The sequence below is a fragment of the Thamnophis elegans genome, chromosome 7 (genome assembly GCF_009769535.1).
Source record: "Thamnophis elegans isolate rThaEle1 chromosome 7, rThaEle1.pri, whole genome shotgun sequence".
Classification (NCBI taxonomy): Eukaryota; Metazoa; Chordata; class Lepidosauria; order Squamata; family Colubridae; genus Thamnophis; species Thamnophis elegans.
The window spans coordinates 44,278,211-44,305,387 of NC_045547.1; the positions used below are offsets into that span (position 1 = coordinate 44,278,211).

The following is a 27,177-nucleotide window of genomic DNA, read 5'->3' on the forward strand; positions in this document are numbered from 1 at the left end:
TCTTACGCTAGATCAATGAAAAGCTCATTTTTGCTTAGTGCCATTTCTTAGACATTTCAGAGGAACCCCTACATGCTAGGAACATATTTGTATGCCTGTATGCCTAATATGAATTCTAGCAGAAATCTGCAGTTTCTGAAATACAAGACTATTTTGTAATATACTTGCCATTTGGTGAAGGTGGGTAAAACTATTGCAGCTTCCATTTTAATAGAATTATAAATTAAGAAAAAGTAGGTGAACATCATATTTAAGAGTTCAAGGTACTTTAGTCTCAGGTGGGCCACATTTTTAGTTAAGAGGCTACACATATGAAACAGAGAACCTTCTCATATTAATTCTTAATTATTCCTGGATGATTGTCCTCAAGGTTTAAAGTAATTAAAATGGGAATGAAAGCGATAAGGTTTGGCATGCTTGGGTGAAGCATATATTTTTAGTGCTTATTAGGCCTTTTTCTTATTTAATATAAAATGGAAGCAGTACTTTAAAAATATTTTACCTAAGAGCACTGCCATTTCGATCATTTCTATTCAAGGAAGGCAACCTAATTTTTTTTCTTTTGATAAACCAGTTAATACTTTTTTACATTTTTAGTCAAGGATTACTATCAGTAAAGAACTCAACAAAAATCAGCAATCGACCTTCTTCTTCAAGCTGCCACTTTTTAAAAATACTTTCAATATGTTTTTGCTTTAATGTCAAGAGTGACACTTGTGAGACTTCAGGCTAGTGAGATCAGTGATTTTCCTCCCTTTTTAGCCTGAACCCTAGGAATACAGGGATAGCATCTACTACTCCAATTTATGATACATGTCCTGATAAATGGTGGAATCTAAAATTAAATACTTGTCTAGATTTGAACAAACCAGTCTTAGAGTAAAGTAATTACAGTTATAGAAGAAAACAGCAAGTTTTACATATTAATTTAATAAGAATTTATCTACAACAAAATCATCTGCAAAGTCTGAGAAGAAAGTAAGTAGGCTTTGCATGCTTGAAAAAGTATTTATATTTTTCACACAAAAAAAACACAGCATCACCCCACTATTCATTAAAGCAGACTTCCTTTTCTCAAACTTCTACAGTATTCTAAAAATAAGGTCTGGCTTATTTTCAGACTTATCTTTGTCAACAGGGTTTACTTAAATTAATTACAAGGGGGCTGTGATTATATAAGGGCTGAACATTTTTGGAAACATTAGTCTTAGTGTGATTAAGGCGTGCACATACATAAGCCACACTTTGCAAACAGTCAAATTGTTGCATCCTTTACAAATATTTGTGCAATAAAAGTTAACATCCACAATGAATTCAAAGCACATTTAGATGAAAATTCATGCAAAGGTTTTCACAACTGAGTGCATGTTTTTGTATCTCCTCCTGTGTCAACACTTAAGATCTTCAGAAGCCAATGCATGTCCAGTGATATGGAGGTGTAGCTTCCCTGTACTTGCTCTCACTAGCTGTTTAATCCATTGAACGTACTAAATGTCAAAACAGAGCTTGGAATCAATGAACAAGTACAAATATAACTCAGTTCTCAACTGGTCTACTTAGAGATAAGTTTTGCATAACTCAATTGGATCTCAATATGATTTACAATGTTTAGATTTCAGCTTTGAATCAACCCTGACTATATAGGGAATTTTTAATGTGAAATTTTTGGGATTGCTCAAAACCCTTTCTGCTAAATTCTGGAGATTCCTAGACTTGTTCAAAGATTTCTGAAGACTTAACCAATTCTCTGGAAGCTGATTGCCCCTATTTGAACTATCACAAATTTTGGTTCAAACAAACCAAAAAAGTACATTGTACCTGCTTAGAATTTTATTTTATATTCCAAGATAAAGAAGGACATTATAGCATTATGAGATGGCAAAATGATATTCCAAGTGAAGAAACTATGAACTTGCTTCAACCTCACTATTGAAAGTTTTTTAAAAAAAATCATAAATGTTGCTATTTAGTACATGACTAATTTAATTAATTTTATTATGGTTATTTAGTCTTCTGAAAGATTTGGTGGTCATGTGCAAATTAAAGGCTCACTGATCTGTTTTGTCATATCCATTTTGCTCTCCCTATTCTGATTTATAGAAATATTTGAGCCATAATACCATAGTGGTCATGAAAAAAATACTATACCAGCAGTAGTATTATCCTATTAGCATAAATGTTCTCTTTTATTTCTCTTTCAAACCAATGGTCCTCCTTATCCACAATGTTTGAAAGAAGTGTAAAAGAGGCCATTTATGTTAACATCGAGCAGCCGTCATATAAGACATCACCTATCTTTTGTCTATAACACAGTCCTTTCAACAGTTTCAAGAAAATCCCACCCCCATGCACTCTGAAATAGATGACGCTGAGGGCAACAATAAACCCCCATGTGGCATTAAGATTTCTCAGGGATAATGCTAATGACCAGATGACTGCAAAAAATATGATCCTTCAAAATCCTCCCTCCCCACCCCAAATTCCTGTCAGAACCAATCTTTCCATCCCTCCCACAGGTGGGAGTCTACCAGTTCAGACCGGTTCTGGCAAACCAGTAGCTCTGAGGATCAGCTGGGCCCGACCACCCACACCTGCGTGAGTCTGTCCTATATTTCCTTTGTTGAAGCCCAGCTGATAGGCACAGCATAGCGATTGCCACGCCTCAGCTGTTTTACTCACCGAGACTTCAGTAGAAGGTAAGTTTTAGAGCTGTTTCTAAACGGACTGTCTACGCATGAAGCAGTAGTTGTTACACTGGTTGAATCCCACCACTGATCCCTCCCACCATCCTGCCCAAACTGATGAAGCTTCTTGAATGAGAAGGAAAATGTCTTCTTCCTCAAGAAAAAAGCAGTCCAATTGGCTTTTGAAAAAGCACCTTTGATTCAACCATGACCTGGATGACTGATAATCTCCACAGAAACTTACTTTCATGTTTCTTCTGTCATTCCCACTTCTCACTCACATATAAAAAAATAAGTAGAAGCATGCTCTTATAGTAAGAGCAATATTTATCCATCTTAATGGAACATATATTACCAATTTGCTACAGATATTCACACCTCTTAGAATCTTTTTCTTATATTCTCATCATAAACTATTTACCAAAGTCACAAATTTATCTCCTTGCTCTAATTTTAACTTGCAGTGAGTCACTCTAATTTCCCAGTAAAAATAACTGTCCTGATTTTTGGTATCTTAATTTTTAAAATAATATTCCTGATATATCAAATTAACATTCAGCACAAATAATTTGCATTTTAAAGATCTTTATAAAAATGTACTATGTTTCCCCGAAAATATGACATGTCCTGCTAATAAGGCCAGGCCTGGTTTTCGAGGTGGGTGTAAATATATACCCTCCCCTGAAAATAAGCCCTAGTGAAAGGGTGCTGTGGCAAGTACAGGAGGAAGCACTTTCCTTCCCCGGTTACCTCAGCACTTCTCGGTTCCTTAATCGGATCAGTTGAGCTGATCCGGCTGCCATTCAAAAAATAGCTGATTTGCTGCTGCTGCTCAGGCTGTGGCCTCTGGCAAGTGCAGTTGCTTTTGCCATTGATTGCGGCCACAAAAGCAGAAGGCCAAGTGATGCACCCGACACGCCTTGCACTGGCCTTCCGAAGTGTAATGTAGCAGCAGCTATCCACAATTTTTTATCATTATTTCATCCTGACCCACTTGGCCCAATGAGCCACGTGGATCGAGACGAAATAAAGGTAAAAAAATTGTGGATAGCTGCTGCTACAGTACACTTCAGAAGGCTGGCTTGAGTCTCCTGCTGCAAAAATGGCTGCGCCTGAGATTGCTTTTGGGAGAGAAGGCAAAGGGGAAGCAATCAGCTTCACCTCGCCCTTGCTCTCAGCTCCCCCCCCCCCTTTGACTGAACTCAAGCAGAGAAACAGCCTGCAGGGTTTCAGGAGCAAAGTTGAGGCTGACAGGAGTCAGGGCAGGGGGGAAAGTACAGTGCAGCCCCAGCACTCTTCTTTCCTCGGAAATGGAATCTTGGGAGTGGGAAACGGCATTACCAGGAAGGGTGGGTATGTTGGTATGTGTATAAAAAACACAAAGTGAGGGAGCCAGCAGCTGCAGATTAAGGAGCTTTGTGAAACGTTATGCCTACATGCAAAGTTTGGTGAGAGAGGGAGAAGAGATTCTTCCCACTCTTGGCAGTGTTTTGCTTGAAAATATTTGAGAATCAGACCAGAGAGAAGGAAGAATGAGCCCTGCGAGGAGATGCTGCTGACGCTGCCACCTGTAGAGACACACACAGAGCAAAGTTCATTGAAGATCTCTCCGGCCAGCCCACAAGACTATCTGAAGGTGGAGGGGGGGAGATTTCCTGCACATCGGCAGCAGCATCTCCTCACAAGGCTTCTTCCGACATCCCCAGTTGTATGGATTTCCATGCCTTCCTTTATGGGATGTTGCTTCACACCTGGGACATCGGGAGAAGCCCTGTGAGGAGACACCACTGCCAATGTAGAGGAAATCTCCCCCCCTGCAGATCATCCTTTCAAAATGTAGTTTCACCAGGATGAAGAGGTGGCTGGAGGCGATGTTTGTGTCGGGGTGGGCTTTCTTTGCAAGGCAGATGATCTGGGGATCAAGAGATTTAGGAAGCCTGGGCTGGCATGGGGCTGTTTCTCCATTGAAGCATCTGATTCATCCCCAGGGGTGAACATTTCGCCCTTCGCCATCTCTCTGCCCTGGCTTGGAAGCTGCAGAGAAAGCCTGCCATGCCCAGTGAGGTGTGTGTGTGGGGGGGGAGGAGAAGTGACAGTAAAAAGTTGAACCCACAATATTTTTTTTTACAGGGTGCTTCCCTGGACAAAACAGGGAGAAACCCGATGGAGCTGCAAGTCTTGGGTAGGAACTGTGTTTTGCAGCCCAACTCCTTCCACCCCGCCCCAATGTTAACAGAATCCAGGATGCTTCCCTTCTCCACAATCTCTTTAGCGAGAGGGGTGGCAGGTGGGGTGGAGGAGAAGTGAGAGGCATGGAGCAAGACATGGCTTCTCTTGCCATCTCTTCTCCCCCCCCCCAGCCTGGGCATGGCAGGCTTCCTCTGCAGCTTCCAAGCCAGGGCAGAGAGGAGGCAAAATGCTCAGCCCTGAGGATTAATCAGATGCTTCACTGGAGAAACTGCCCCACGCCAGTCCAGGCTTCCTAAATCTCTTGCTCTCCAGATTGTCCCCCTTGCAAAGAAAGCCCAACCCGATGCAGGGTGGTGATGGGACATGTCGGAGCAATGCCGGACGGCAGCTCGGTCGGCGCAAAGAACAGGGAGGGGAGGTGATGGGGGGTGACAGGACATGCAGTCCCATGCTTGCCACCTCCTGCATCCCCAAAATAATAAGACCCCCCTGATAATAAGGCCAAGGCCATATTTCATGGGTCAAAAGAAAATAAGACCCTGTCTTATTTTCAGGAAAACATGGACATGTATCAACACATCTCTAACATTATCGTAACTATTCTTTATACATATATAATATGTATGTAATGCTTAATAATATATTAAGCAAATAAGATAACATCTCACAGATGTTACATTGAACATTTTGTCCAGCAGAATTAAACAAATCGGAATAGGTTCAGAAAAAGCAATCATAAAGTATTGGGAAATTAGTATTTAAATTATATAAAATATATTAAAGATACTATACAAGTTTAACTTTGATAATAACAAGACATAGAGGAGAATATGGCAGAATCTTCAAGTGTCTGAAAAACACTATGGAGACAAAAAATTCTGTGTCATTCCAAAAAGCCAGCCATGGAATCATGGATTTCAAAATCAGGAAGGCAGATTATGGTTGAACATTAGGAGACATTTTCTAAGGGTAAACAATTTGTCAAAGAGTCTTATTTCACAGAAGCAGTGGGCTCCTTTCTGTTAGGTGTATATCATATTCTTTACAAGACAAGTTTCTTTTATTATCTTCATGATATTCATCATTCAAATTTTATGTATAATCTAAATGATAACCAATTTTACAAGACATAAGCTATAAAACCTCAAGCCATATCATTTAAGATTTTAAATCCATTATAATAAAAGTCTTCAAGAAGACAAGGCCTTTCTAAAAACTAACAAAGAGTGAGCCATGTATATTTATCTGCATCAGAAAATTAAACATGAAAATCATGTTGTATATTTGCCTCCATAAGAGAGTCTAACAAGAAAAAAGGGCTGAAGATAACAATAATTTAATTAAATCAACTAATTTAATTCACATGAATTCAAATGAGCTTTAAACAGTAAAATATGTGATTAGTTAATTAGTTAATTTATTTTTGCTAATAACTTTCATTATAAATTATTATAGTTCTAATTCAGCTGGGAACGAATTCACCATATTTTTCAGATGCTTGCCACATTCCTTGCTGTTTATGAATGAGAATTACTTTTTTAAAAAAAATCAGAATTCTTTGTAATCTCATTTTTACAAAAAAGAAAAACATACCCACTGTTGATGTCATCAGCTCGAAGGCTCTTCCCAAGAATGTCCCCATCACTCATGTACCCTCCAACATCAACATCAGAGGAAATGTCCAGGTCACTATTTCCTTTTTCACCCATGTCAATTTGGGGGATGTTCCCAAGGCGAGAGATGGCTGCACGACGAAGAGGTGTGGTGTACATGAATCGAGAAGGGTCAGTATGGATGAAGCGACTAGCACCACTGCGAGGGTACCCTCCACCCAGGGAAGGAGCATCACCTGCCTGGAGTCGAGGACTAGCTTGTCCAAGCCTCCAGGTCACTGGAGAAGATCGGCTTGTTAAGCCAGGAATGCTTCGTCCATTCACTTCAGTTGTCACAGTACTGTCAAATGTTGTTTCCAGTGTGCTGTCAAGCAAAACAAAAACTGTTGAACCATGGTGTCCATATTTCTATGCATATGGGATGAAAGGTAGACAAAGGAAAGTTCTACTTTTAAATAAACATGACTTAGGGGGAAAAATAGCACCTGTTTTTAAACATGTCACTCTAAGGCTGACATTTTTCTGAAACAAGCCAATTTCCATTCTCAGATTTTCCATATTTTTAGCAATGGTGGGCTTTGAGATAAAACCATGTTAATATATAAGATTTAAATAAAATAAAATGAACCTTGTAATGGAAAATAAATGTTAAATGTTCACCAAATGGCATGCAGTGACAAGATGCCAGTAGAAAAGATAAAATACTGTAAAATAAAAGGGAGGGTTTAAAAAAAATAACCAGGGACTTCCTTGTAAAATGTAATGAATCACTCATACATACCAGTTGGTAAAATTAATATAAGTTATGTTTTCATTGCAATATGTCAATGAGATTAAGTTTGAAATATTTCCCATTTGTTTCAGTAAATCCATTCTAAATAAAGATAAGCACAATATTCTTAATAGAATATGGTAACTAGTGTCACTCAACTGTGTCATTACCATTAACAAATCCTTTGAATGACCTGCTTTCTCCATCCTTAAACAGTCTCAAGATTAAATTTTATTAAAATAGTTTACTTCAACCCAAGTGGCAAGATTCAAATTACAAGTAACAGGCAATGTTTTATCATTCAGAATGGCCTCATCGATAGAGCACAATTATTGATTGGCATTGTTTAAATAGGAGCTATACAAGTTGATTTTATTCGGATTTTAAAGACAATTTATATTTTGTTTCAGTAAATAAAGAAACTCTGAAGATTCTGATTAGACAATACACTTTTTCACTATTTTTGTTTTATTGTTCCATGTGTCCAACTGCAGTAGTAAACAATACCTGTGGCTTATTTGAGTTCCTCTAAGACTGGACATAGTTTCTTCCAAGTTCTGTCTCAGATCAGCTATATTCTTTACAGTTCTCATTCTTCTTGTTTCAGGATCTTCTCCTGCAATCAACCAACCAACCAAGGAATATGAATATGAATACATAAAGCATACCATATATGTGCAAGAAAGTATGAACTAGAACATACCAATGTTATAATCAAAACCATGATGAAAATGCATAAAAATAAGAGTAATCTTGAGTTTGAATAATATAAATTAAGATCACATCTATAAACGAATTGTATATAGTATTGAAACTAATGGCTTATGAGGACAGGAAAGAGATAAGGAAGACTTTCCTGCTTGAGTACTGATTGTTCCTATTTTTCTTGTTTCCTTCCTATCCAAAATCAGAATAAACTGTTACTGTATTCTAAGCAGCCAGCAATCTAATCACAGTATAAACAAAGCTATGCCTATGCTTCATGGTTTCATTCTGCTTTTATTTTCATTAAGCCTTCCAGAATTATGATGATTTTACAGTCAACGCCTAAATGTATCATCATCACAGCCACCAGCATCAATAGCATAAGTGTATTTCTGATTTACAACATATTTTTTTATTATATCTTTTATATATCCTGCTGTAATCTACTTATCATTTCAAATAGAAGAAAGTCTTATTTCATGAATCTCTGGTTGCTGTCTGAGTAGAAAGTAGAACTTCATTAAAACTCTAAGTTTGCAATGTATTGATAAGGATGAAATAGTGCATATGGTTACCTCAGTGTTTTGTAGGTAGAGCCATAACCTTGAATGCACCTTCACTTATTTCTTCTGCTTCTCATACTTTTCTGCTTTTTTGCTCTATTGCTGGACTAATAAAGTATTTCTAAATACTATGAACCTATTTAAAAGTCAAGCTTTCTGTATGTTGTATTTTTAAGCCAAGTAAATTTAATTCAATAAAAAAAAGTTGGCGGGGAAAGTCAGTTGACTTTCAGGATATTGTTTAAGAACATATAGAAATGTCGCAAAGAAAAGTCTATATACATTTATGGAATATTATTTCTGTTTATCAAGATAATGATGTTTGGCTAGAGTAATTTGTCCAAAGCGTCCAACCTATTTCTGATTATGTAATGGAGAATCAACTGTAATTTTATAGTAGTGAAATTGGCATAAAGTGTCTATAAAAATTATAGATTTTCCTGTAATTAATAGATTAATAAAGTAACAGATTGCAATAAACAGTTATATACAACAATATGATTTTTTTCACTTTCTAGATCAAGAAAAAAAACATTTTACTAGAAATAGTATGAGTATTTAAGATATTTAAGAACCAATTTAGGGGAGGGTTAAGGTGTTTTATTAGAAGGAAGAAAATGTGACATCTTGCCTTGGGTATGGAAACCCCCTGAGTTACTTTGAGCCCTTCCTTTCTTTCAGCCTTAGAAAAAGAACAGAGAAAACCCCTTCCAAAAAGGTTGCCAAAGAATACTGCATGGATGTGTCAGGTGTTTTGTAGGTAGAGCCATAACCTTGAATGCACTTTATACTGCATGGATGTGTCAGGTTTATAGACACTTTCTACATATTGAGATTTGGCAGATTTCAGAGAGCCCATGTGCTGGATAGGGTCTAGGACAACTTGTCACAGCCAACTCACTGTGGCCAACTCGCCATGGCCAAGTTGCCACAGTCAACTCACTACAGAACAATTCATGGCGTTCACAAGTTACATAATATTGAAGAAATGGTGGAGTAGAATCATTAAAGAAGTGATGCAAAAGGAGGGACAAAATAAAATGTGAATGACGAAAATTAAAATATTTTTAATTATTTTAAATAATTTAAAAAAATGTTGAATTGCCCTGCAGTGTGTTGGCCACAGGAAGTTGGCCTGTGACAAATTAGCCACATCAAGTTGGTCATGGCAAATTGGCAGCGATGAATTGACTGCACCAAGTTGGCTGTGGTGAGTTGTCCTGTTCTGCTCTGGATATATGTAAAGGGGGGGGGGGAGTCCTGAAGCATTTATATGCTATATAAATAAAGCCTGTAAAAATAATAAATACTGTGGCTTATATAACCTATATATCAGTGCGTTGGGTACAAAACATTGCACTAAATTCCTGTATTTTGGGAGATGTATCACAAGCACCCAAAATTCCACAGGATAAGGTTTTCCTATCATTTTAACACAAAAGTTATTTTCAAAAGATAGCTGGATCAGAAGTAATAACAGTAGGTACAGTCATGTCTGGATAATCACATAATCTGAAATTTGAAAGCATGAAACCAGAACCTTGGACAATTCACACAAAGTCTGAGTAGATTTGTTTCTTCTATTTTAGAATCCCAGATTTGAAAAGGAATATTGAGTCTACTCCTCTAGTTGTGTGAAAGAATCCAGATTAAAGCATACTATACATATGATTGTCTAGCATCCACCTGAATATATCCAATGAAAGAAAGCTTCTGGCTCCACCATCAGACTGCTCTTACTATTATTTTTCCCTAATATTTTATTGGAATCTATCTTTCGATAATTTAAAATCTATTATTCCGTGTCCTGTGCTTTGGGGTGCAAATGATGCCTTGATAGTTTTCTATGTGACCTTTTTCAGTTATCTGAAGATGGTTATCCTATCCACCATCGTCTTTGTTCAAGGCTAAAAGTACTGTTATCTAGCTCTGTCAATCATCCTTAGGGCATAGTTTTTAAAGCCCTAATCATCTCCATTTTCCTTTTCAAAATGTGTTGTAATTTCACTGAATCTTCTTAGAATGGATCCATTAGTCAAGATAGATGTGGCCAAATCAGAATAGAATCGAGAAAATATTTCTTATGATTTGGAAATTCATTCTTTATGATACTGACTCACTTTGCAATTAACTGCTATGACAATATCTTCATTGCAAATACTATTATCTGTGCACTTCACTGTGCCCCAGTCTAGTGCATTTGTTTCTATTAAAATTTCATTCTGTTACTTTTAATCCACTTCTCCAACCTGTCAAGATTGCTTTGAATTTTATTTTTTATTCCACAATATAAGCTAATCCTATTCAATTTTGCAACTTTTGAAAATTGAGAAGTTCCCTTTACCTTTTTATCTGATTATTAATAAAAAATATTGTAATATTGAAAATCTGTCTTGGGAATTGATAACTGTGGACTTAAATTTGGTCTTCATTCCAGATTGATGAAAAATAGTTGATGGGAGCTCTTTGAGAATAAACTGTGAGCCAGCCATATATTCACATAATTTTCATTATATTCAGCCAACACTTAACTAACATGCTTATCAGCATGTCATTGGATGCCCTCAGCTGCTATCACATAAAATACTTCTAATTAATAGAATTGAAACACTAATGTGGTCTATCTTTATTAAAGATAGTTTGTGCAAGTTTTCGCAACATGAAAAAATGTATATGACTGGGGATTCACCATGTCTTCTAATTAAAAGGATGTATAGTGGAATTGCTGGTGTTTAAATTTCCACATAATTCTCTCTGTAGGTGATTAAATAGCCTTAACATAGGTAATCTTTATCATAATCTTGCTCTTTTTAAGATCAAAATTATGTTTCTTATAGTAAAACATGCTATTGATAGGGATTAGGATTTGTTTGAAAACACTGTGAAAATAGAAACATCAGAAAGAAGACTTTTTCATAACCATTCTGGAATAAAAATATGTTTGTATAAATAATTACTATTTAAAACAGTTATTGACAATTAGTGTTCACGTGCTTGCACTTCTAGGACAAGGAACAGCAGAACCTGGGGATGGAGTGAAAAGAGTGATTATCTTAGAATCCCTCCATAGTCACAGATGAATTAAATCCAATCCCCCCTTGAGTCCCATTGATCCTTAGCTAATTTGTCTGTATCCCAGATGAAGATCTTTCATTTACTTCTATTAGTTCTAACCAGATGCAGACTGTTGGTTGAGAAGATTCCTGTTCATAGTCATTTAACAATCAATCAGTTTAATTAAACCTTCACTTGTTGACCTGGTCTTTCATGCCCGACAGCAATCTGTTTACACTGAGGAATGATTATGCATTTTATATGCTCTACTCTTGCATCTTTGTATCCTGGAATTTATCTCATTTGCTGATATTTTCTTAACAGGAATCTTCTTCCTGCACAAATAGAAGATGAATCCTCAAAAGCAAAAATGTATGGATATTTGAACCTGCAAAAACATTTGCCCTCTTGTAATTTGTTTCCTTCTCCTACATATTAGCAATAAACAGGTCCAATCTCTGTTTTTTCTGGCACATTTTTTTCTGAACGTCTAATTTTTTTTAGAGAGCATGGACCTATTATAAATATAATGTTTAATAAAATGACACTTTTGTATCATATGGATGTGGATGACTTCAACGTTATATGACTATACATGACTACAGAATAAACAGCTTTGTTTATGTTTGTATTTTGCCCTCTATCCAAATGATATAGTAGTTGTATGTGTACATCCTAACCTAATTGCAAATATAATGTGCAATTCCATATAGTTGACATAAAAAGTCTACACATACCTTTTAAATATCTGGGTTTTCAGATGTAAAAAAAAAACAGAAGATAAATCACTTCAGTTCAGTTGAAAAAGAAACATAAATCTTCAGGGCGAAAATAATAAAAATGTACACTGTCATGGATGCATATGTGTACACACCCTTCCATGGCTGCATTCAGAATTAACCAATCACATTCAGACTAATGTTACATAGTAGCCGGTACACATCAGCCATAATTAAAGCTATTCTGACCAAGACCATGTAATATTCAGTAGGATTTGTCTGACATTTATTCAGTTGCCTTTCCCAGCCAAAGTCGTGGTTTGAAAATTGCTTACAAGGAGCAAAGGGATCTGTCAGGGCTGTCCCAACTTGGGCATTTAGGAAAGAAAGACCCTCTATTTCATTTGTACTGAAATCTATCTTTTTACTAAAGATGGTAACAGATGGTAACAGAGTAAGCAAAGCAAGATTTGAATATTCCTATGTAAACCCAGTGCTTTTTCCTTCTGTTAAGCCCTCCCACGCTTGCTCCTTTTATAAATGTCCAATGGTATTCAAACTAGGTGTTTTGGTAAGAGCCCTAAAATTTGGCGCCATTTGGTGGGTGTTTGAATTCTGCTCTCACACTTGTGCTCCTGGATCTTCCAGGCTCTGTTCCAGCCGGGCACCTCTAGTTCATTCTGTCATTCTGTCATCCCCCTCCCCAGAAGTGAGTTGCTCCCGGTTTGGTCAGGATCGGCCAAACTGGTAGTAGTGAAGGCAGGATGCTCTGCCCTCCCACCCAGTCGCATGCACGTGGGAGTGCGCCTGAACCAGTAGTGAAAAAACTAGCAACCCGCCTCTGCTCTTCCCTATATCCCCTATATCCCCATATTCCTCCCTTTATGGCAGGATGCCATTGAAGTGAAGCAGGGCTGAAGCAATGCAATGGCAGATCTGACAGGATCTCATTGTTTGAAAGTATCAGTCAGGAGAAGGATACAAAAAAAATCCAAGTTTTTGGATACACAGTACTATGGAACACAGTGAAGGTAGTCATCAACAAGTGGAGGAAATATGGCACAACAGTGATATTACAAAGAACTGAATGTCCCTCCAAATTTGATAAAGAATCGGAGAGGCTACCAAGAGACCTACAGCAGCATTAAAAGAGCTGAGGAATTTCTGGAAAGAACTGATTGCAACAACAATCTCCCATATTCTTCATATGAATGGGCTGTGAAGTAGGCAAGATGGAAGCTTCTTGTTACAAAGAAACATATCCAAGCCTGACTACATTATTTTGCAAAAGACCTACATCAAATCTGACAAAACACATTGGAAAATGTGTTATGGTCTCCTGACATCAATGTTGACCTTTTGGGCCATAATTCCCAAAAGTATGTTTGGGACAAAAACAATCCTGCACATCACCAAAAGTACATCATATCCACAGTGAAGCAGGGTGATGGCAGCATTATGCCTTGAAGATTTTTTTTTCAGCTAGAACTGCTTTAGTCACTTATTTTTGATAAGTCATAGCAGAGGTAAAGCATTCAGACGCAAAATTCTGCTTTAATGACATTACACAGGATATTATTTTTGAATTAAATATTTTGAAAGTAGACTAGAAGGCAAACTATGATATTGCCTAAATAAAAAAGCTTTAGTAAGTTTGATAATTAAAATTTGGTATTAATTAAATGGAAACTTATCAATATAGAATAAAATAGTTGTGAATGAATTGGCAGTGATTCTGACAAGATAGAATTCGCATTAATATTTAGAGCAAAAAACCAAGGAGGCACCTTCATACCATCCTTCCCCAATTGATGTAGAAGGGAAAGCTAGCATGACTGTCAAGTACTCACATATGTCAAGATCAAACAGAAATCAAATTGCTAAATTTTTCCTGTTTTGCTGCTTCAAGATTAGTTTCATATAGCTATATTTTAAGAAGAAAATTGTGTGTCATCGCTGGCATGGCCTCAAAATCCCAAAAAGTTTTTAATTAATGAAGTCTGTGCATCTAACAGAAAAAAAGAATGTGCTACACCCTGCTTCATCATATTATATAGACAGTAATGTGTTGTAAGTATATTGTAAAAGAATAGTGATTATTATTAACCAAGTCTCTTCCATGCAATACATCATTGCTTAGTAACTATTTTATCATGTCAAACAGAAGTTAACTTACCCAAATAATCATTGTAAAGTGCTTGTTCTAAGTCTCCAAGCATTGTTCTTATAACATCCTCATCAAGCTGTGCAGTTCCTTCACGTAAACAACCTTCCTCTTCCACCACCCAGCTTTGGCTAGTAATTTTTGACTTAAAGGACACATCTTCTTCACCCAACTTGCTTGTCTCCCCTTGAAGAGCTTCATCAACCAGGTATCCTCTGAGCCTTTTGCATGAGGCTCTGGGTCCAACAGGTGGTAGTTCTTCCATTTCCCATGGTGACTTGTTGCTGGCATGGTAAAGGGAGTGTGCTGATTTTGAAAGTGCTTTAGAAAGTAAGCCTCTACTTCCAAGCTCTGACTGATGATGAACCTGGCTAGACTTGGAGGCACTGCCAAACCAGTTTTCTCTGGATGAAGATCTCCTTTTTTCAGCTTCATTTAGGAGAGTAAGATTAGTCAGAGATTTCTGTTTCTGGAGACGAGCACCTCTGTTTCTTGCATCCTTGCCTCTGAACACTGAAAGTTCAGCAGATCGTCGCATAGTTTTATCCAAAGGCTCAACACAAATTAGATTTCACATTTCTAGCTGTAGAGAAGGCAAGACCTTTGAGTAATAGAACTAACCTTTCAGCAGTACCCACTTTACATGCCCTGTAGCTCCTCATTCCTCCGGTGTCAAAAAAGCACAGCATAAGCATTCCAGAGTGCAGGCTATTAAGGATTAGACAGGCACAGTCATTTCAGTTCTTTTCATACTAAGCTAGTCTTTTCCAGTCCTGTTAATCTACAATGTTATAATCATTTTAGAGGCATTTCTTTCAAGCAGAAGATAGTTGCTTAAACAATCTACTCCAGCACAGAAATAAACATAAAAGCCAGTGATGTTTCCTTCTTATCATCCAATCATCATTCTCCTTCAGATTGATAGGACTGCATCCTTCTCTGTGGCTGCTGTTTTCTGAAATCCAAAAGTAAGCTGCAAGTGCCGACAACCGTCTTCTTCCAGGCTCCCTCACCAGATCATGACTGATTCCTGCATGCAGATCTTTATTTTGGATGGCTGATAGAAAAGCAAGTGCAGCCAAGCAAATCAGAGCTCAATAAGACCCAAATTAACCAAGGAAGCAAAGCTCGGTTAAAGCTTCCTTGCATTTTAGTATTCAACGTGCATTCCCAGATCTATGGCTGTTCTCTGTAACTGCAGTGAATGCTGCTAGCTGCCATGGCAGCAAACAGCTTGGCAAATTAAAACAGAAGGACCCAACCCTCTGCAATTCTACAAATCCTGAGTTTAAGGATACAGCACAAGCTAAATGGGATGAACATTAACTTAATGCTCCCTGGAATGCCTTCCTTCCTTCCTTTCCTGGCTAAAGTCGAAGTGGCTTTTGAATCTTGCAATATACTGAAAAAGTCTCTTCCTAAAGTATAATAGAGAATTTGAGAAAAAAGCAATATCCATTTATATGGAAATGTTAGAAAGAGAAAGAGATTTTGTTCCTTTTATACAGTAAAGCTTTTAATTTCTGATTCATTATAAAATAATTAGAAATGTTAAGAAAAAACAAGTTTTTGGAATCTGCTGAAAAAAATCAGATAGATGGAACTGACTACCAAGTCCCAAAGTAGAAATCTTAGGTAGGGGAAAAAAACTATACATATTTGCATAAAATATATGTGCATAAAGGTACCGTGAGAAGAGAGAATGTAGTTCTCTCCAAAATTTAATCTTGCAGCTTAAAACTGCACAGATATATGAGATATGAAATATGAAAGGATGAATATGTGATTTAAGATTACTTTTGAGTCTTTAGCACATATTTAAAATGAAATCTTATATGACAAGCTGAAATACATTTGTAACACTCAGCCACACCCATAGATATACAAAACCGCCAGAACAAAAATAATACTAATAAAAATGTTCCTACAAATGAAAAAAGATATAGAAATGAATTTTCATTAACTTCTTGAAAAATTTTGTAATTTCACACACACAAAAAATGGTTTCAGCCCAAGGTGCATATATATACCTAGCCTATAATATGAAGAATGTACCAAATTTCTTCCAAATCTCAGACCAGGTACAATTATAAATCTCTATTCTACTGAATATTCTATGTTGCTAGCTTCGGCCTTAAAACATTATTTAAACCTTGCTTAAACCATGCTTTGCACTTTGATTAGTTCTGACTCTAATAATTAATTTCTGATTTAAAGATATTAGGAATAATGTGTGAACTTGGAATTTTCCAATAAACATGATGGGAGAAGCAATTAATTCTCAATAATTCAGAAAATCATATATATATAATTCATGGATATTTTTGTATGCACGTTATACACTTTGGATGAAATAACTAGTTTAGGAATCAATTGCATTCAATCATAATTCAAAAAAATGCAATATATCTTCCAAAATGACAATTGTTTTGGATTTCTCCTTGCAGAGAATTTTAGAACATTTGAAGCAGCTATTCTGACAGCATGCTCAAAGAAGTAATCTTATTCTATTTAGGCTATAACTTTTGTTCTGTTACTCACATAATGTTTTAAATAAAATATATGACTAAATGTAGCATGTTGCTTATGTCAAGATATATGAACTATTGCAAATATTTTTTTTAAAAAATAATTTTATAGGTCCTAATCAAGCATTCTCTCTATCTGCAGTACAAAGGCACAATTAGAGCTCCATCTGGCAAGTATAAAAGATAGGAATGTGTAATTAACCAAAACTTGTTATTTTGGGGGTAATTTACAACACAAATTACATCTTGTTTTGAAGAAAATATATGACCTAAGTTGACCACTAAATAGCTTTAAAAAAGAATTTGCAAGTGCATTTCAAGAAACCTTAGACTTTACTTATATATTATTGGAATACTGCCTTTAATCTAAAATAGTGCTGCACGCATGAACATGCACAGGTCTGGGTTGAATAAATAATAGCTAACTACACAAAACTGTAGCATATTTTCTCAAATAAGAGAATATAACTGCATAGCATAATATTTAAATAGACACTCATTTATAGTAGTCAGGCATTGAGCAATGGTGCTGGCACAGTAGTAAATTAAAGAACTGAAGCAATAAAGAATACAAATGCAAAACCTTTTAAAAAACAAAAAAACTTATCTTCCCAAGGTATAGAAGAAATTATTTTTGACCTTGGATTACAAACATCTACACACACACACACACACACACACACACACACACACACACTATTTGTCTGTCTGTCTGTCTGTCTGTCTATCTATCTCTCCCTCCCCCCTCCCTCCCTCTCCCTCCCGCTCTCCCTCTCCATCTCTCTCATACACAGAGACACAGATACTAGGCTCATGAAAAGTCAGGGTCAATTAACCATGGGTGGATTCTGTGCAAACCAGTAGGCAAAACAGTCAGTTCTTTTCTTTATGTTTTAATGCGTTTAAGCCATGTAATATAATGAGAGAAACTGTTTAATATATAAAGTAAAAACAAAATGCATAGCATCAGTCCACTATTAAAGACTACTCACAGAGCATGTAAATGGCACAGCTCCCATCCATAGACTTGATTTAACAGACAAGAGTCAAAATCAGTATCTCACCCCTTCCCCCAAGTTATGGATATTTTTGATACACAGGAAATTGTTTAGATAATTTCCATATGCTAACTTTGAAATGCATTTTATTTACATCATCTGTATAATGATCAAATTATGCAAATGATTTAGCGTAATATGTAATATGATATAATTAGCAAATGATTTCAATCACTGCAAATGATCTACTTTTGGATTTAATGGACAGGAACTGATAGCCTGTTCCCCCAAGTGGTCTATTAAAGTGAGGTTTCACTGTTGAAAAAATAAAAGGCCAAGTCACCATTCAAGTCTCTTTCATGGTGGACTATAAACATAGCATCCGCTGCCTGGGATAAAATGAATGGAATAAGAACACTTAAACATTGCATCCACTATGGTACGTCCATTTTAAGAAAGCAGGAATGTTTAAATCCACCGTGACTGTCATCAGAAGTAATGATATCTCATGAGGAATTCCATTATCCTGATGGTAAGATGCCAAATAACTAAACATTTTATTTGTTGTTGCTTTTGCACATCAATTTATTCAAGAAACAACAAAAAAACCCTGCAGATAATATCAAAATCAGCATGACAATATGCATACAAACAGTAAACAATAATAAATATTCCCTAATGATGAAATATTCATATACATAAAAAGCACCTATTTCATAAGTTAACTATTCAAAAAACAATGTTCATTAGATACCACATGTGGATATTTGCAACCTGCTGTTCAAGTAAAAATCAACCTATTTTAGCAAAGTTTTCACATTCTAGTCTCTTGATTCAGACATCTGTTTCCTACCTCCAGCAATTTCTACTTACCTTGAACATCTCACTATCACTAAAGTAGTAATAAGCTTCCTATAAAGTCCTTTATTCTTTTTTACACTTTCTATGATAGACTGGAGCAGAAATGGAAAACCCATTACAGAAAGAAGAGTGATGTCTCTCTCTCAATAGCCTAATAGACTGATGACTTCTGTACATTTCAGTGTGGCAATGAAGTACTCACGGGAGTGTTGTAAACACTTTTATATCTAGACATTTTGTGTGTAATGCAAATTTCTATGAACACATTGCATATTTGTAAACTCAGATGGTGGGCTGATGACTATTTGTTTAAACTAAATATAAAAATTATATTAGCTGTATAGGTGGAAAAAGTCTGGCCAATTAGAACAAATTTTAATGAAGTTATCAGCAATTTTAAATAAATATGTTTTTAAAAAAATCAGAATCAGACTGGAGAATCAGATTTTACTGATACACATTAGATTAGACCACCCTTGTATTACCAATGGAGAACAATCTTTATAGAAAATCCAGCTGCTTCTGAGCTTAAGTCACTACAAACTCAATGATAATAGAATTTGGTGTATAAGAAGAAAATATATATAAACACTAATGGTGGAAAAGAAGTGATTGCCAACCATTTACAGGTCCACCCTTATCTATGTACCCAAATCTATGCATGGGTACTTAACAAATAAAACTCATGGTGTTTAGCAATGTGTCCTCCAGGTAAATTTGCAGATTTAATCTGATTAAAATGTAATTTCATATAAAGAATATATAACAAAAATTGCTTCCTGAAATAAAAAGTGTGGGTGTCAACTTTACATTTATGACACATTTATATGCACATTACATAATTTTTCGTATATATCTTTGCATGTATGTATATATAATAGATAAATAGATTAGATGTAAACTCAAGACAAAATGTTTCTATTTGGTAGAACTTTTAGCATTTGGTGGATCTTTGGTTGAAAGATCCACCAAAATGTAATTGTGATAGATATATTGAATTCCTATTTTTTTCCAAATTTCATTCTTATATTTTACATGCCACTGGAAATAACTTGAAATCCTAACATATTAGCATACTAGTATATGCAGACATATTAATAAAATTACTAACTTGAAGACACAAAATATTTAAATGATTTTTAAAAAAAATTAAATCCATTTTAAAAGGCCTATCAACCTACTTCACACAACGCCAAGCAGATCTCCATGGAAACTCACAAACACAGCTTGAAAATAATAGCTCCTCTTGCTAATTTCTGTCTTGAAAGCTACTGTTTAGTTTCCCCTAATCCTAGTACAATATAAAAGGAATAACATCTAATTTTTCACACTACAAATTATTACAATCTATTGTGGTCATATGTAGTGCGTTTTCAACACTAAAAGCCAAATATAAGTTAGCCTCTGTTCATATAGAACTTTCTCATTTCTTGATAATTCTGTATATATTTTTTCTGCAGAATTCTTTTTTATAATTGTGTAAATAGGAATCTAGAGACTAAGTTCTAGAAAATGTATCTGCCTGATTTAGGTGAAAGTTTTCACTTGTGTCACTATGCTATTACTTCCCCAAACTTCAGGTGTAACATATGGAGGTAACATCTCATACTGATTAGTTACGCCAGGGATCCCCAATTTGTGGGCTGCAGCCCACTACCAGTTGCAACCAGGCCATGTGAGTGGCCAGTTGGTGCACGTGCACATTTGTGCACATAGCCGCACTTGCACCAGCATCGCAGGTGATCCCGGTCCCACTCATGCAAGCAACACATGCATCTGCACCCCACAAAAAAACATTTCCTAAAATCCTAACCTGGAAATATTGGGGAACTCTGAGTTAGGAGATTAAATATTTACAAGCAAGCCATGAAGCTCAGAGAGTACCAAGAATTTCATATACTACATGAATGTCCCAGGAAGTGGAGATAATTTGTACTGTGTTTTACCCAAAATAAGATTATCCCAAAAATAACCTCTAGCATGTTTTCTGTGCATGAGCTCAAAATAAGACCTCCCCCCGAAAAATAAGCCCTACTTAAGTGCCTGCACAACCAGCCACTCGCCCATTCTGTCTGGTTGCTGGTGATGCCAACACGAGGTGAGGTGTGGAGCTGCCCTGTGTACACATCAGTTTATCTGAGGGCCCCCGCAGCCAGGCCATCCATGCCCCAAGAACTCATGATGGCAGCACCAGCAAACATGTGCAGGAGCCCACGTGACCACCAGCCCACTTCTTTTTCCAGCACCAATGCTCCATCGTAGCAGGAACCCAAATTACATGCTGCTGCCAAGGCCCTGAGGTGTGGCAGTGAGATCAAGCTGCCCCATGCACGCCACACCAGATTACCTCTGCATTTAGGCCATCCATGCCCCAACAACTGCCTTATGATGGTAGCTCCGACAGCCCCATCCAGCAGGAGTCCATATAGCTGCTGGCCCACTTCTGCTTGCTCACACTCACAACAGAGTAGGATGCCATGTGACGTGCTGGTGCCATGGCCATGAGGCGAGGTAGGTATCAGGGCATGGATGGCCTGGCTGTGGGGGCCCTGAAGTAATCCAGTGCAGGGTGCATGGGGTAGCTTCACCCTCCCATCGTGTGGCAGTGGCACTCAAAAGAAATAAGACATCCCCCAAAATAAGTCCTAGTGCTTATTTCAGATTACCTCCCCCTCCCCCAAAAAATAAGATTGGATCTTATTTTTAGGGAAACATGGGTTAAAATGAAAAAGAAAAAACAATTTGCGAAATTATGAGAATTTTTAATCCTATATATTACTATAAAGTTGAAAAGTAATTATATTAATGTAATTGTTTCAAACATCTAACTGTGAAAAATGCCTATGGATATTCTTAGACATCCAGGTCATTGTTGTCCCAAAGGTGCTTTTTCAAGAGGCAACTGGATTTTCTGGTTTTCCTTTGAAGATATTTTGCTTCTCATCCAAGAAGCTTCATCAGCTCTGACAGGATGGTGGATAATGGAAGGATTTATACTCCTTACAGACAGCTGGACATTTGCATTCTTTTAGTGATGCATGAAGGTCACTTGGAGATTTATCTGTGTCATCGGGGTCACCTGAGTGATGCAAATTGGTGTGGAACCTTTTTGGAACTGTTGAAAGGACTGCGTTATAGATTGGAGATAGATGATGTCACATCCCCCCCCCTATTGAGAGAGGGCTGTTCAATTTTGACATAAATATCCTCTTTGACCCCTCTTTCAAACCAGCAAAGTCCACATTTTGGACAGAGAAGACCGCTGGCTTGAAAGAGGGGTCAAAGAAGTCACTTGATCAAAGCTCAGATGGTTGGCAACTGGTCCATGTTTATGACAGTTGCAGTATCCCAGAATCATGTGATAAGCTTTTGCAACCTTCTGACAAGCAACGTCAATGGGGAAACCAGATTCACTTGGTAACAATGTTACTAATTTAATACCTGCAATGATTCACTTAAGAACTATAGCAATAAAAGTCATAAAACAGGGGAAAACTCATTTAACAAATGTCTCACTTAGCAACATAAATGTTAGGCTCAATTGTGATTGTAAGTGGAGTACTACCAGTACATTGTATTCATTTTATATTTTATTATTTCCATGTAGTTTTTCTATTTAAGTATGGCCATAATAATTCAGAAATATATCACTATTAAGCAATGATTATATATTACTCACCAGATATTTCCTCTAGACATTGCTTGGCAGTTTTACTGTATGCCAAATCCAATTTTGTAGGACTGATACAAGAGTCAGAAGATGGGATAGAAGAACTATCATTTTCCGAATGAGTTCTGGAATTAAAGAGATGGAAGGTAACATCTATAAAATCGTAACAGTGATGACTTATAATTCAGTATATGTAGTCAAAAATAGAAATATCATTAGCACTTCTTTGTAAGGATCTAGAAGATAAAGTGCTAAACGCTTAATCATGAGATAGAATATTGTATTCATATGGTGTAAATAGAGACAATATACCACTAAGATGTATTTGGTTAGATTAATTCAGTCAAGGTGTCAAAGACAAAATGTTTCTAACATCTTTCATTTCAAGATAGGAAATAAGACAGACGAAAATAAGTAAATCAAGTCGCTTAACCACAAATAGGCATGCATGTGTTCCAAATGATTGATTATAGGAATTATATTACTTAAAATAATACCAAACAGGAAAACAGCAATATGTTGCTAGTTAAGACTAATAGTGAAATGAGACCTATATTGCAAATAAGAAATAAGATATGTTGGTTAGTAGACTGCTATCAATGGTAGAAAAAAAAATCAAGAGTTGCAGTTGATGGGAAGTGTAATTTAGTATGTCTAAAGAAGACACTTCTTGTGAAAGATGCTTTTGAAGCTTATCACCACTGAACACATTTTCATTACACCTATTATATATGATTATACTAACCAGTAAGATTGCCTTTAGATAATATTACACAAATGTGTATTTTAATGCTAGTAAGGTCATTAGAATAATTTTATTAGATAGCTAATTATAACCATATAATGATTATAATTTCCTCTAAAAAATTGAAAGTATGAATTAAATCTTTAAACAATAAATACTGTGATCCCAGATTCACAACTCTGCTAAACTGTATCAATTGCCCCATGACAACACTATCCAATAACCCAGAATAAGTTAAAATTATGAGAACAAGAATATTTTTCCTCCATTCTCCTTGGGCATTATTTATAATATTAATTCCAATTAATTTGAATTTAGTTTTTCTGATCATTTTATTCACAAAACAAATTTTACCTCTGTTCACATGAAGTCTGTTTATTTTCAAAAAAAGAAATTTCACTATTTACAGTCTCCAATTTAAAAAGATAACATCCAACCAACTAGAGGGCACCTTGGAAAGCTTTGTTAAAAACATGTGTTTTGCAAAATAACAACCTGTCAGTTCTGCTATATTTATGACTTCTAAGTTGCCTATCTATTCTTTTTCTTTTTCAAAAACTGTCTGCAAAGGATGGGAAAACATAGTTCTGAGAAATATACATGCTAATATTTTTTAAAAAATAAAATGGCATCATAAACAGAAGCTTGTAGAATATAATATCCTTGAGTTATTCTTTAAGCCTCCAAGAAAATATGCAGGCAGATATTTTCTCTCATGTTTAGTTTTAGAATCTGCCTGTATTATATCAGGCAGTATCTGAAGCAAAACTTGTGGTTCAGATGTAACATTAAGGTTCGCATCATGCTCTAAGCATGAGCTTGGCTAACAGCCTCAAATTATTTGTTTTGCGCATCTTTTACACATCCTGTCATAAATGAATAAATGTCATTTTCTGGTAAGTCCTTAACTAGGAACCCAGTGATTTTTTTTAAAAAAACCACAAGTTCATTTATAACTTATTAACTTAAGCAATTGGAATAAATCACATTTGGGTGAATTTGGAACAATATATTCAAAGCTGTTTTCCCCCCCTTCTGCTTTCCCTTCTGAAGTACGAGTAAATATTATTGTGCAAGGATGTCTTCATTTAACAGATTTGTAGGTTCAGCTAAGTTTTAAATGTTATTATTGTCTATTCTTTATAATGTTGCATCCCAATTAAGTGTTACAAATCTGAACATTAAAACTCATCTATATTTCCCAATGAATGACTAACCACAAACTTTCTTGAGTTGGTAGAAAAAAATATATCATGATTTTTTTATGAGTGTCTACACAATTCTGGTTACACCACAACCCAAGATATTGCCTCTATTTTACTTTTCTCATTTTCTTTTTTAACTTATTTTCCATCAAATCAAAATTCTCATTGATCCTTTTATCTATGGTTACTACTTTGACATATTATATTCCGAGGACATCTTCTGTAGTCTGTCCCCCAATTTACCTCCATAACTTAAAAATTATTATTGCTAAATGAATCTACACTGATTGAGCAAGAACCTGGCTTTATACTTCTATTCTGAAAATCCATTATTCTTTGAACAATCTTTCTCACAAATACATCTTACCAATTGCTCTCATATTCCAAAAGCCTTGTTGTTAACATGTGTTGCAGCTTTCTGGGATTTCAAAGCTTCGATAAGATTGGGTAGGTATTTTTTAGTATTCACGAATGTACATAACTATAAAAACATAGTTTACATAATATAACAATAAAGAATATTAGGAAAATTGGAAGTGAAATCAGCTACTTACAGATGAGTTAAGAAGATAGGACGGGGAATTTAGGAAGAAAAGCATTCCTTGATTATTTTCTTGTTTTTTTAAAATTTGTGTTTCCATTTACTATATGTTAAATCTGTACATATTTACAACATATACAATTTGAGATAAATATTTTTAACCAAAAATATATCTAGGGAAATAATTTAGCCTGTTTTGCTGAGCTTTGAGGGCAGAGTTTGGCATGTTGCCACTTTAATTTCGCAGCAATGACTGCAAGTGACACAAACTGTTAAATTTACTATCATGCTGGTTCCTCTAATTTGCCATTTTAGGTATAGAACAGCTTGCTGAAGGCTCAGAATTACAGAGCTTGTGTGTCAACTATATATCAAAAGTCACAGAAGTTATAGTGGGTCTTGAAAGGAGATAAAGTAGATTTATGTCGGAAAAAATAGATGATTAAATATCAATCAAAACAGCATAGCTCGCTTCCCTCTTTTCAGTTCTTGCATTGACAATTGAGCGATATGAACCGATTTCTGAGTTCAGTGTGCAACATTTCACTTAAATAGCACATATGTTTTTTTCATTGGCTACACCAATCCGATCCATGTGCATAAATCTGACCACATAAATATCTATAAAATCAAACTGTGTCCTTTAATGAATAGACATTTCTTTCCATTTCAAATTCAATCTAGAACACAGGAAAAATATCAAAGGAGAAAAATCCAACTTTTTTTCCAATTTACTGGAAAAAGCAACAACTTTATAGAACTGTGGGCCTTCCACCTATGGATGAAATGACTTTGTACCACTCACATGCCTAAGTAACATAGTCAGTAACAATTTATTCCAAGAATTCTGGTTACTATCAATAATCTCTCTAGTTCTTTAATTGACATATGCAAGCAGCTGACATATATACTTAAATAAGGTGGCTTCTTAAATGAATTTTCAGATAATTCAGTCAGTAAAACTATATCAGACTGCTTACTTCTTTGAAGTACAAATACATGAATTATCAATGATCACTCGTTCTAATAAATTAACAGTTTAGAAACTCAAAAATAATTTTCAGCCTTATATGTGAAAATAGTGTTAGAACCTAGAAACACCTTAGAAGAATGTCATGGGTCTGGAATAGTATTTTCACAGCTTGAACACCTATATTAGCATAATGTTATTTTAGCACACAAAGGAAAAATTGAGTTATAGGACATAAAATTGGTATGATGAAGTAACTTCAATAGCCATAACCTGGGAAAAACTCAAAATCCAGTATTAGCCAAAAAAAAAAAATTACTGGAAAAATATAGGGAAATTGTTTTCCAAATTACTCATCTACTTCTTGAGTTTCTTCTAATTAAAAAATGAAGCCCAGTACTAGAGCATTTCCTTAGGAGAAAAATTCATGGCAAGAAAAATGACAGCAGAATGCAAGTGCTCACATTTTTCATAGCCTAAAAGAAAACATGAGACTTCCCTGCTATTTTTCATCTTAATGAAACAATTGCTAATTATGTCAAAATCTGTGACCCAACTTTAATTTGAAAAAAAAAAAGCCTGTGATTTTAATTCTTGGTGACAAATATGCTATTTATTTAAATTCTGAGATAATTATAAAAATCCTGACAGGGGTTGTTCCTCCATACTTACATGGGAAGCATAAATCCAAATGCAATAATTTAAATACAGTTTTAATTATATCTAAATGATGTTAGAGAATGCCTAGGTCTTTTTTAAGATTTGTTTTCTCAAGGCTGAATGGATGCTGGTCATGATAGTTACAGATTAAAAATCATTGTCTTTGGCTTATTGGGGAACATAATGCAGAGAATACAATGTAATGAAACTCCATTGACATATTTCCTATACAGTAGAATATCTGGTCACGGCCATAATTTGTTCCATAACATTGGTCGCAACCTGATTTGGTCATGACCTAAACCTAATTTTGGAAATTTGGTGCTTACAAAAAATGGCGTGGAAGACAAAATTGGCCATGAAAAAAAAATGTGAATTTTTTGGTCAGAACCCGATTTAGTCATGGTCAGAAGCGTTCGTGACAAGAGGTTCTACTGTAGTCATCTAATCGGCATTACAAGAACAGAACAGGAATCTAAATAGACTTTAATTATATACAGCTTCTTCCTCTTTTCAGGAAGATGTTAGAATATAC

The 27,177-nt window shown here is 35.7% G+C and overlaps 1 protein-coding gene across 5 annotated transcripts in view; it reads right to left on the reverse strand.

Annotated features, from left to right (window-relative positions):
• The window catches only part of NAV3 (neuron navigator 3), a 165,884-nt gene that overhangs the window by 88,750 nt on the left and 49,957 nt on the right, over positions 1 to 27,177 (reverse strand). For 4 of the 5 annotated variants that reach the window (XM_032222049.1, XM_032222050.1, XM_032222048.1 and 1 more), the window contains 3 exons: positions 22,531 to 22,646; positions 7,767 to 7,875; positions 6,468 to 6,851 (listed from right to left, as the gene is read on the reverse strand). In XM_032222049.1, coding sequence (XP_032077940.1) covers positions 6,468 to 6,851; positions 7,767 to 7,875; positions 22,531 to 22,646 — 609 coding nt within the window. Of the gene's footprint in view, positions 1 to 6,467; positions 6,852 to 7,766; positions 7,876 to 14,476; positions 15,018 to 22,530; positions 22,647 to 27,177 lie in introns of those variants that run through there. The other variant, XM_032222051.1, reaches the window with a different exon arrangement.